The sequence below is a fragment of the Excalfactoria chinensis genome, chromosome 3 (assembly GCF_039878825.1).
Source record: "Excalfactoria chinensis isolate bCotChi1 chromosome 3, bCotChi1.hap2, whole genome shotgun sequence".
In the NCBI taxonomy this organism is placed as follows: domain Eukaryota; kingdom Metazoa; phylum Chordata; class Aves; order Galliformes; family Phasianidae; genus Excalfactoria; species Excalfactoria chinensis.
The window spans coordinates 65,923,722-65,936,663 of record NC_092827.1 but is presented as its reverse complement, the minus strand read 5'-3'; the positions used below and the strand labels follow the sequence as shown (position 1 = coordinate 65,936,663).

At 37.1% G+C, this 12,942-nt stretch overlaps 1 protein-coding gene across 2 annotated transcripts in view; it reads right to left on the bottom strand.

Annotated features, from left to right (window-relative positions):
* Positions 1 to 12,942, bottom strand: part of SMOC2 (SPARC related modular calcium binding 2) — a 130,359-nt gene that overhangs the window by 37,820 nt on the left and 79,597 nt on the right. For both annotated transcript variants that reach the window (XM_072331894.1, XM_072331895.1), the window contains exon 8: positions 2,194 to 2,380. In XM_072331894.1, coding sequence (XP_072187995.1) covers positions 2,194 to 2,380 — 187 coding nt within the window. The remainder of the gene's footprint in view (positions 1 to 2,193; positions 2,381 to 12,942) is intronic.

Here is a 12,942-nt window from a genome sequence, read left to right as displayed (position 1 = left end):
ACATTCTCATAGACAAACTGATGAAATGTGGACTAGATTAATGAACAGTGAGGTGAACTGAAACCTGGATCAACTGCCAGGCACAAAGTATTATGGCCAGACAGAGAAATTCCAGCTGGGAGCCATTCACCAGTGATGTGCTCCAGGGTTCAGTATCAGAGCCAGTTTTGTTGATCTCTTTAGTAATTATTAGAGTAGACCTTTAGCAAGTTTTCACATTATACAAAATTGGGAGAAGTGCATGGTACACCAAGTGCATTCTGCCATTCAGGGATACCTCAACAAGCTAGAGAAACTGCCTGGCAGGAGTATCATGACATTTAACAAAAGGAAATGCAAAATTCCATTACCTGAGAAGGAAAAAAAAACATGACACAGCAAAACCTAGGGGCAAACCACTTGAACTACAGCTTTGCAGAAAGGACCTGATATTTCTGTTCAACACTAAACTGAGTATAAGGCAGCAATGTGCCCTTGCATCAAAAAAGCCCATCAGCCTTTTGGGCCAAATTAGAAAAAGCACTACTAGCAAGCCAAGGGAGGTGACCATTCCCTCTGCTAACCAGTGGATCCAGCCTTGGGTCCCAGAACATGAGAGACATACACAAATTGGAGTGGGTTGAGAAAAAGGTAGTGAAAATGGTAAAGGAATGGAGCATAACGAAGAGAGACTGAATAAGCCTGTTCAGGGACTGTTCTGTCAGGAGAAGGCTCAGAGAAGATGTCATCAACGCGTATAAACATCTGATTGTGAGAAAATAGACTCTTTTCAATGATGTCCAGTGAGTAGGCAATGGGCACAAACTGGAAATTTCCATGTAAGGGAATATAAGGGAATTTTTAAATGTGTGAGGCTGATGAAACACTGGTACAGCTACCCAGGCAAGCTGTGAAGTCTATTGGAAATACAAAAAGCCAAAGTGGATATGGGTCTTAGCAACCTGCTCTAGCTGACCATTTTGAGCACTGGGCTTGGACAATAAAATTTCCAGATGTCCCTTCCAATCCATGCTACTCTGTGATTCTGTAATAAAATGACAGTCATATAGAGAACTATAAAATTAAAGTCAGCCGAAATCCTACTGCTTCACCAGACCAAGTTGATTTGTGCTTAAGTTACAGAATGAGAACTAAGGCTCCACAGAATGATTTAAATTGTAATTCATTGAAGGATTATCACTAAATACAAGAGGAAACAAACCTAGGGGTGGAGAACAAAAGAAGAAAAGAAAAATAACCTTTCAAGTCTCTGTACTGATCCTGGACTTCAGGACCAAATTTGTAATACTTAGTTTTCACAACCCCTGGACTTAAGCTTGCCAGAAACAGGTCACTGATAAAGTCATGTTCATTCCATCTCTTACTTTAATTGGTATAGACTATGGTATAAACAGCTATTGCTCAATCAGCGTTGAAGACTACATGAAAACTGTGTCATAAGAATACATAATGTAGCAAGGGGTTTGTAATATCTTTCATAAATACTAGGCAAATGATCAAAAAAGGTTTCTGCTTAAGCTTTAGAAGGTTTATGATTACATCAAGATACCCATACTTCCTGCCAGCTTTATATGGGCTTCTATAGCATTCCTACGAGGGCCAAACCTCAATAACCAGCCTAAATAACATCCTTTGGAATCTGATGTTTGCCTCGCCTACATCTGCTCAATGTGGCTTACAACACCACTATGCATCCGGCTCTGCTGAGATGACTGAACTCCTAAAGCTTCTATTAGTAACACACTAAAATGATATTTCCATTCTATGGGTTTCCAGGCAATTGTTCCACCAAAGAAAGTCATATGAAATAGTTGAGGAAGTTGCTAGAAAAATAACTGAGCATTTCTGAGGTTGGACATGGTTTCTGTCATAGACCATCTTACTTGGTTCTTGTATGTTGAAGCTACAAAGTGTGAGGTTTTCTCTGGGCTTAATCACCATAAAACAGATGGGGAAAAAGAAAAAAAAATAGGACTAGGAGACCATATTGCCTGTAGCATTGCAGTCTATTGGTCTTTGGCCATCTCGCCTTACTTTTGATGGATCTTAGTATTATTTCACTTCATTTTCCTACTGGAATAAATCTACATGATATAATTCCACTAGTAATGGAAATCTACATGCTAGGACATGCACATTAAGATATCTCCTCCATCTTCTCACTAAAGGTTTAATCACTGAACATTCCCTTACCTTGTTGATGTACCAGGGATAGGACGTCCTGTATCAACGAGAACACACCAGCAGTAGCCTGTGGAAGGATGGCACTGCACTGGTTTGTAAAGACCACCCTGAGCACATTCTGGAATGAACACATTATCTTTCTGGGGTTGTTTAGCTTCCTCCAGGGCTGACTGCAGTTCTTGATCACACGATGATGCTTTTGGAAGGAAAAGAAAAGATACTGAAGAAGCTGCATAGTAAGGGCCTACCAGATTTCCTGAACAGCTTTTATAACTTTCTTTGATCACATACGAGGATTGAAAAGGTCTTCTGCAATGTAAATACCAGGTACACTTTTTTATGCTGCATACTGTTAAGATTTTAGTTTCCTTTTTATGCAGGTGCTTCTTAATATAATTCTAATACTATCTCCATATCTCAACTCCTACACTAATCTGCGAACAACCAGACACTTTCTCTGCCACCTTAAAAATTATCTCACATTCCACTGTCCCTTAATTACTCATCCTTTTCAAAGGAAATATTCATCTAAATGTTCATTTCTGGCTTTTTCTTTCCAGTTTTGGAACAACTTCTTCATACAGTGAAAATACTTTTACCTCCTTTCCTGGTGATGCTGTTAAGTTTAAAAAACAAGCATGCCACTTGCTAATTTCATTCTGAGGCACTGATTTATTAATTTATTAGTCAGCTGATTTTTTAGTTTTCCACTTGTTTCATATAGTAGAACAGCTGGACAAATTGATAACATTTGCACATTTTTCTCTTGGTCTACTCACAAACATAATCAGATTCAACAGTTCTCAAAACCCCAGTGTTTACTTAATAAACTAATTAAGGAAGCAGTATAGAGGAGAAAAGCTCCTTTAAAAAAGGCAAATAGTCAATTATTTACATGTTGAAACATTCACAGAAATAACAAGGGTTTTTCAAACTAGAAAACCATCATTAATATCCTCTTACAGCAGCCAAAATAAATCTTTTCCTCACTGAATCTGGATTATAATGATTATTGACTTAAAACATGACAACTCTGGAAAGCACATCACTTTTAGCTTGGTACTTCAATTTGTATACAGTCAAACAAAATGGAGCAAACAGGGTGAAACAGCTGCAGTGAGAGGGAGGAAATCATTTGTCCTCTGTGAACTCCAGTAAATACTTTTCTCATTCCTACTGATAAACCTTGGAATCATCCCATTGTCTACTGTAACCTCTTGTTTTACGTCCTTGTAACTAGCAACAGAATCTGGCAGATATGAAGGTATTATAATCTCTTGCTAACCCAGAGGAGCAATACATTTTCATGCTCTCAGATTTGTTTAGGAAGTTTAGATACACAGGCAGGTCATCCAGATAGGCAAAATGGAACAGAAATCAGAGAGAAGTGTGATGGAAAATTCCCAGCATAGATGCAGATACAGACTATGAGCCTACCCTGCACCATCATTTATGAGTAGCCCTGGTTTCTACTGATTGAAACAACCAGCAACGAACTGCACTGCCGACTCAGAACCCCTGGAGTAACAGGTCACTGGGACAAACATGCATTGTGTTGATGTAGTAGCAAGTGTTACAGTCTTGACTGAGTTCCCAAAGCAAAGTTTTCAACGAGGTACTGCCCAAGCAAAGAAATCTGCCAAGAAAAGAATCTATGCTATTTCCAGGAAGTGCTCCCCCTTAGAACCTTTAGTTCCTTATCCTCATCCTGCAGATGGGAAATCATACACAGAAGAACTTATCATTAATCCTAAATTATTGGAGACAGAACATGAACCTGATAAAATGTAGATTATTTTAGGCAAACTGGGAATAATATGAATTAGTGTGATGGAAATTGTACCTGTCTGTTTTCTATGTGCCAGATGGCAGATCTGTTGAATATAGGTGTTGCATTTTTTTCATTTCATTCACCGAAAGTGCATAATAGTTTGCTTTTTTCCTACCTTACGTAAAGGCAAATGTTCTTCAGGTCAGCTATCAGGCAATGGTATTATTGCTCAAGAGAGTATTTTCCAAAGATTCATTACTTCTGTAGATTCTTTATATGACCATTTGTGCCATCACTACTATTTCCCTGTTCGTTTTCACTACCAGAGCAATATTTGTACATAAAGATGTGTAAAACTGTATTTACCTATAATCCTGCTTACTTTTTCCAGAACAGAACCTTAGTCCTCCGTGTAATTTCCTCTCTAAGGAACCATTCATTCCCTATCAAACTTTTCCTTAAATTATTTACAACAGGAGCACTGGAAAGATTCAGTTGTAGCCTTGTGATATCTAAGAACTCTTATCACAGAGCTACTATACTGTTGCAAATAATTGTCTCAGTGAAGTCAGAAGAGTCATGGTCAACAGACATTAATTTCCCAGGAGAACCAGTGATAAATGTCATTAACTTAGAAAATGCTTGACAGTTTCTCCAAACAATCTGACAACAACTGTGATCAGGAATTGTAACAGATGGATGCCAGAAGTTCATAAAACAGTGTGGAAAAAGAAGATACATGCTTCATTTAAAAAAATAAATAAATACCGAAGTCATTAAAACATATTAACTTTCTGTGCAGCGTGTTACTACAAAAACCTTCCTCCCAGAAGCAGGAAAGCACTGGCATTCTGTGCTGCAGGTTCATAAACCTTCCTCCAGTTTCTACCTAAAATTCTATTTTATTGCAGGTTCATAAGTATTAGTCATTTAACGCACAAATTTCAGTGATGTAAGAAAAGGAATATAGGAATAAAGGAATATCTTACATAGTTTTAAAACAAGAGCCTTGTAAAAGTTTTTTTTGTTTGTTTGTTTGTTTTGAAAGACATGGTTAAATTATTGTTCGCTGCAAAGAATGAGTTTCAGAATGTGCTTTAAATACAACACATATCATGCTGATATTTAACTTCTTCCCTTTTTCCCTTTAAATGTACTAAATGTACTTTTCCTATTCTGGTTCAAGAGGCCATTACAGTCCACTACAAATAACCAGAAGAAATGCTTCATCTTCAATCAATTGGAAAAATACTCCAGCAAATGACATAGAAAAAAAAAAAAAAAAAAAAAAAAAAAAAAAAAAAAAAAAAAGAGAAAAGTTTAATGTTTTGTATAAAATCTTGAGCCATTTCTTGTTGCAATCCTTCCTCAAAATAAACATCAGCGTTTTAAAGAATCTTGTTAATTTCATGAACAGAAAATTCCTCAACAGACAGGATATAACGCTTTGAATTGTTATTTGTGATAGAATACACTTGTTAATCTCTGATGGATTACTTGAAGTGTTTACTGTTGTTTACTAAGTGATGTCCTCAAATGGAAAAAAAAGGAGCTTTTCTGGGAAAGCACTCTTAAATAAAATAAAATATTTAAAATAAAGCATATTTGTGCTTTTGTGTGTAGCATATGTAAATCACCAAGCACCATATTATGTAAGATATAATAATCATGTTAGTCTGGTAACAGGAGATGTTTTAGCCCCTTGTTTCAGAAATTCTGGCAGTTATTGTGCTGTGTCATATCACAGCTTCTCACAGCATGTGGAATTTTCATGATTATAAATAACATATATGTGTTTATATATATATATAATTTTTTTTTTCTCAAGTGTGTTTCTGCAGTGCATTCTGAGGAAACAAGCTGCCAAATCTGCAGAAAATTACAAAGGCATCTGCTTGCTACTTTAACATTTCCTGTCATTGCATAAACATTTCCTCTCAATTTCCTTAACCCCACAATGTGGATATGACAAACAGAATTCATTCCGAAAACTGCTATTTTCAGTTGATTCTTTCTCCCTCCTTTTCTCATTAACGTAATGGACCATGAAAGGAAAATTTAGACTGCCCAGTTTCCAGGTTTAAGGGGTCTTTTATTAGACCTCAAAGCTCAGTGTCTTCTACAATATGGGAGTAACGAGAAACCTGTGAACAAAAATACTCTGAAAGGTGATATGCATTCTCTGAAGGAGCGCTGCGTAACATTAGACAGTTACTATGGCAGATCTTCCATGGCTGTCAGAGGATGTCCAGACAGAACCCATTCATTTTCAAATTCCAGCATACAGAGATTTACTTTCTATGACAATTTCTACTAATCAGAGTGTTATCAAAATCATCAGGGTGTCCTACTTAATTTAGCCTAATTTAGGTACATTTTTGGAACACTTCAAATATTGATTTTTACAATTTCTGTGCAAGTTTATTTAAAAATCATAATAATTAGTATGTCTGAATAATTCTCCAGTTGACACCATGCAACCCCTCCAACCAGTTCATATCCCATGGGAATAAGAATTTGATTCTTTTGCTTCGGATGAACCCTTCCTGAACTAGTGAAGTTAACAGGCACAGAGAAAACTGATTACAATGTGTTTCTATATTTTCAAATCGTTTTTGAAAGTTCTTCAAGTTTCACTGAATGGATTTCCACTTACAGTACATCAAATTATACTTCCACATCTGAATAAAACATTCACTTTAGAAAGGCAGTAGGAAGTGGGATAATTTCTATTAAAGCTTCTTTCTCCCTGAAGAAGAATTTACATTGACTGGATGCAGATCTGAGAAACAAAACAGTCCACAACAGCACTGGCTTTGTTATTCCTACCTCCAGCAAATATGCACCCACAAGTCAAACTAACAGGTTCTTTACCTGTAGCCAACCAATTTAGTCATTCATAATCCCTGACATCTGGTTCCACTATGAATGAGCTCAGCATCCAAGGAAGTAAGTTAACTATCTTACTATAGATGAAGTGTTATAAAGGGGTTTAAAATGCCAGCTTCATACTCTTTATGTATATATTATTTTCTCATCCTTTATGGCCATATTGTGAATGTCTCACAGTAATCATTCTTAAAAAGCACTGTTGCTAGGAGAATTTGTCTCCTAATCCTCTCCTAATTTTCAAGTAAATTCATATCTAACAAAAATTAAGTGTAACTCAGTGATAGAAACAAAAGTAGGAATGTGCTCATGCTTCTGGCTTCTTATAGAGATTACTCATAAATCAAATGGGAAACATTTCTGTGACCTAGTAAATTCAGTGGACAATAATAAATCAGGTCTCAGCTGAATATTTTCCCATGTATGTATGTTTTCAGGTAAGCCCAATATTTGTTCAAAGATCAAGGACTGATTGAAAGTAATAGGTAACATAATGTACACTCATACTTAGTCCCAACACCAAATGACAACCAAATCGTAACACTAAATTATCTGATGCCACATGTTTTGATTTAAATTAGGTTCAGATATTCATCAGCATGAGGGTTCTCAAGGCCTGATAAAAGCTGGCAACATTCCTATTCATGCCTATTCTTGTTTGCAAAAACTTGTGGGAACCAGATATTTCAGGCCCCTTGTGTGTGTTTGAAGACTACTCTCAATTTACAGCTGATCACTATTTTGCACTTTTGGAGTCTGAATGGATTACTGTAGCCAAACAAAAAGCTGACAGCTTCAACAAAGCCCTGTATATTAATTTATGTACTTCACTCCACTGAACAAAGCAAGATAAATCACCAGCAGATGCTCTCATTTATTTGTGTGGCTTCATACACAAAGACCCTGGAATACATAAGGAGGATCATCTGGCAATTCACCAAGCTCATAGAAACAAAAGCCAGAACACAGAAAGCAACAGCTCCCACTTAGCTTTACCTAGAAAGAATAGTCACAGTGACACCAATCTGCTTGAAAGCACAAGGACTATCTCCCCCTTTACCCTAGGTTTGAGTAGTCAGGTGACACTACGTTAAATCAAGATTTCACAAATTCTGGTACTAGCAATACACAAAAGATGGGTTCTCATAAAACAAAGCTCTAAGATGAAAATATGATGAGCTGCACTTTAATCAAAGTTCTAAACATGTAGGCCTACTGACATTTTTAACATACACCTCCATTTTACACACACATTGTGTTTGTGTGAAATTCTTTAGTTTTCTTAAAACTTGAAATGCTGAGAACACTGTGAGAATGGCCATAACTACAATACTGTGAGAGAAAAAGAACTGTTTTGCCGAAGGAACCTGCTGGTTTTGTGTTTGGTTTGTCTTTTTATTTGTTTTGAATTTTAGTCCAACTTCTTGGACTAAAGAGATGAGAAGTATTTTGTAAGTATTCAAACTTTTTCCTTAATTATAGCTCATTGAAATTACTTATATAAATTTATACTAATCTTTTTCCTTCACTGTGTTTTCCCACTGCACTGTGCAATTATAAGGGAAGAAACTAGCTCTCTGTTTTCAAACAAAATATAATCCCAAATTTTAGCAATCTTATTTACTTTAAGTAAATTAGTGGTGCTGACTTAGAGAGAAAACTTACAGCAAAGTTAGTCTTCGCTTACAAGTACAACAGAATCTGGCTCTAAATGTTTAAGTGTTAAAATTTAATCCTCCTGTTGATAAATGACAGAGAAACATGAAGTCAGTATATACTAGATTATAAATCTAAGTTCTTTCAGAGATGCATTTGCATTAGAGCCAAAATGCATATCCTGAATATCCTTAGTCAGACACCTCTGAAATGTGAGAGCATTGAACCAAGAGTAGAATAATCTTTAACAGCAGAGTGTGAGAATGATAGCATGCATTTGTAAAGTGGATCTCTTTAGACAGATTTAAACAAAGAATTGTTTATAACCTACACTCCACACTGGATTTTAGAGTGCAACCTTAGCACAAATCAAAGAAACCTCTTAAGCCAGTGATCAATCATGCAACACCAGGTTTCACAAGTAGAGTGAAAAATCCTTCGGCTTTCTAAGGAGGTAAGTTCCCTCAGTCCCTTTTGCTCAATGAATCGAGGATACTCACTGAATTACAAAGCTGTACAGAAGATGGATTACTATCTCCAAGTGCTCCTGCTCGACTTTGATGATTTGGAGAAGACATAAGAGAAGACAGAGAAGACACAGTGCAAAAAAAAAGTGTCTTATCCTGCAAGAATATAACTGAATGCAGCATTTGCCAAAAAAGGTGAAACTTAGTTTTCCTCTAAGCTCAGACATAGGAAAGAAACATCACTTCCTATTATTGCTCAGTATGACTGCATCATGCTTCCAAAGCAGAGCAGCACCGAAGTTTTCAAACTGCAAAATCAAACAAAAAAGCCACCACCCAAAATTACAGCAAATGAAAATGGTTGATGTTTCCCAAACACACTAGCTAGCTCGCCAGCTTGCTATAGCAATCTGAAGGCTCATTCATTAAACAAAGTTGCGTAAAGCTACCATTCTTGCTTTATGAGTATATTGACCAGTAAGTGTTAGTCATCTGCCAGTGGAAAAATCTCTCATTTTTTAAGAAATACTTGAAGTGAAAACAAAGCTGGTTCACTTTTTCCATAGAGCTGTGAAAACAAAAGTCTTTGCCAGGTGAGCTGAGGGTAAGCACTTGTTTGAATAGCTCTACTAAAAATTACAACACAGAATGTGCAAACCGGGGCGCTTGAATTCAGTTTACAGGAATGCTTATCAGCCAACCACTTCCAATCAGTGAAAAAGGAGTTGTTTCTGTTCATTGTTTGGGATACTGAGACACTTGGATTAGCACCTGGGTATAACTTTGATTACTAGACCTTAGGCACCTACACAATTTTAATTTCAGAGGTTTTCAGTGGCATAGCTGGCTGCAGTTTATGCCACTTTCCTGCCATTGGTCTACAGTGCTAACTCTGTTGGCACTGAGCGGTGTTTTCCAGCCTTATTGCCTAACTCCAGCCTGAGATGGCCACAGCACATCGATGCTCTATTTTCTAAGTATCAGCTCATTTCCATCCCCATCACAGAGGATGACCATGCACATAGACTTACTCAAAATGTAAACAGGATTAACATACAAAACAAGCAATCTTTTTAATGCTTTTTTAAACTTATTATTATTATTATTAATCATATAGCTGTTCTGTAATTAATGGATTTGTTCCATTGCACTGTTTCTTGTGGATATGGTGTTTGCAAAGTGGGATGCATCATCAGTCCACAGAACAGTCTGCACTCCCTGTGTTCCATGTGGTACAGAAGTTGCCTCCTCCAGCACATGATTGCTTAGGTGACCCTGAGAAGGCATGAGCAAGCCAGCATTGCTATGCTCTGCCAGAGCTTCTCCACAGAAGAAGGACCACAACCCCGGCTAAGCAAAACCTTCCCTAGAGTCCCCACTCATGGGACCTGCCTTGTGCACACACCCTCTGCAACCTGTTCATGTACTCTGCAGCCTGTCCATGTGTCTCCCTCCATAACTGTCCCACTTCAGCACCAGTGGTGGGCTGTTCAGTGGCAAAGCGTGGTGGGATTATTGACCATTGTATTCTCTCAGATTTCACTGTAAGGACAACAGACCTCAGGGACATGAGCTCTAACTACTGCCACTGAAGCCAGTAGAATCTGGGATGACTTATTTTGGCAATGTGATCCAAGGTGGTCACTTAGGAAGAATGCAGTTATATTAAAAAATAAGAGAATACTATTTTGTGTTTCGTAGATCTTACAAAATCTTATGATCTCTCACTGAGGTCATATCTCAGTGTAGCTTACAAAATCATATATATAGAATAAATACACCTCTGCCTAGCTTATAGCAGACTAGATGGGCAGTACAAATAGTAATGCTTTGGCCCTCTAAAACTAAACAAAGATTAAACAGGACATTGAAATGGAAATTCTCATTTCTTCCTCAGTGTTTCAGAGAGTGTAACTTTGACAGCCATAAAGCAAACATTTATGCTACTATCATTCCCATTGCCTCTTCTGTGGTTAAGCAGAATTATTTCACCCTTGGGGCTCTCAGGTGCATACCTTTCAAATCTATCTGATTTAAAAAATCCAAGCATTTTAAAATTGCATTAATGTTGCAAATATATTTGCACCCTTAAGAGCTAGTCAATGACAGATGAACCAAGAACAGACCACTTTTATTCTGACTTGCTCTTCCTCGCTTTGTCAAAGAGATGCCAGGAAGCAGGTGGAAAAGAAGAGTACATATTACTGTTCATGGCTCTAATTAAAAGAACTGTGTTGCACAATGAAAAGTCATTGAAGAGAATCAGAAGCAAGTTTTGTAAAGTGTTATCATCCACTGAATCACACTTCTCCCGAAATGCGTTATATTATCCTTAGTTCGAGATCTAACAAATAATGTAAACACAAACCCTATACAAAAGGTAACTGCATTGCTTCAACCCTATACAAATACAAAGGCTCATGTTAGAGTAACTGCTATACAGGTCTTGCTTTGGCTCTCAGTACATTATATCCAAAACACACTGTTTGTATAGCACAATGGAAGTTAGTAGCAGAAGAAGTAGAAGATTCTGATAGAAGAGAATGGTTACTGATTTTGGCCAAGTTTTGTGTACAATAAAGAGGATGTGCCAAAGAAGAATAAAAGCCAGTAAGAATAATACAATACTATTTATTCCACCTCCAGAAACTTTTTAATATAGTTTTAGGTAGCTTTATTTTATTTTTTTTTTCTCATATGGCCATGGTTAAACGGCTCAGTTTGCGCTTTGGTTTCAAGAGCAAAGCCAAATCTTTGGCTTGGCTCTCTTTTCAGACTTTGGAGAAAAACATTCACATTGGGCAATGTGAATTAAAAATAAAAATCCTACTTTCATCTCTGCTTTCAAAAAGAAATATCCATCTGAAGTCTATATAGTGCTAAACATAGTGTGATTGTGAAACACCCCTATGCTTCTGAAGGATAGGAAACCCTTTACCATATCAAAAACCCCACATCACAATTTCTGCTCCTGTCGAACTGGAGCCATTCCGCTGTACACAGATGGGATCAACAAGAGAAAGCTGGTCCCTACCACACTCAGAGCAATCTTACAGACACATAGTGGCAAAGTCCAAGGTTTCTTGAACCACTCAAATAAGAATTTTCAAAGTGTGACTAATGATCCGGAATCCTTTACAACACAGTGTCTCACAGTTACTTTCAGAGTAACAGCTAAGGATAGTTTTAAATGCTCAACCTTACTGCAAAGATGATTTGTATCAATGGAAAAAGCCTTGCACAAATACTTCTCAACAATTCACTGTGTGTGAGAGTGGTGTCATGGGTTTAAAAAAAGAAAAAAAAAAAGATTTCAGAAAGAGTTATTTTTTGAAATGTTTTCTTAGCATGGTTCCCACAAATATTGCCATCCATCTCAGAGCTATTCCCCCCCATATACACATGCACATCTACCTCATGCCTTGTTTATTTTGGAGCTCTCTATGACAAACAGAGAAAATCCAAAGGACTGTTTTTGGCAGAACTGTTCAAATAAAACAGATTCTAAATATTTAACTTTTCCAGATAACCAGCATCACAGGAAATGGCAATGTTGGCATTCAGTCACCTAATAAGGAAACGTTTTTATTATAGCTTATGGGAGGATAGTTCTGTTGTTCTTTCTACATATTATGTATTGCATGCTTTGTATTCTTTTTACTTTGGGAAGGTTGAAGGTTACTTGATTGCTTGAAAATAACAGTAAATGAAACACAGTGCATGACTCTCACAAGAGGCTGTGATGCTGCTGAAGCTGGAGCTGTTGCTAATTAAATCTCTCCATTTTTATAAAGCATTCTGGGACAAACCAAACAACCACCGACGTAACACTAGTGGAGTAAAATGGCCACTAGTGGTACTATTTTCATCAATCACTGATAATAAAACAGGCAAATGTGGAGTGGACAAGCCTGTGTATTTACAAACCTGTTTTCCTTCAGTCCCTGTTGTGAATAAATACAGTACAGTCCCGCT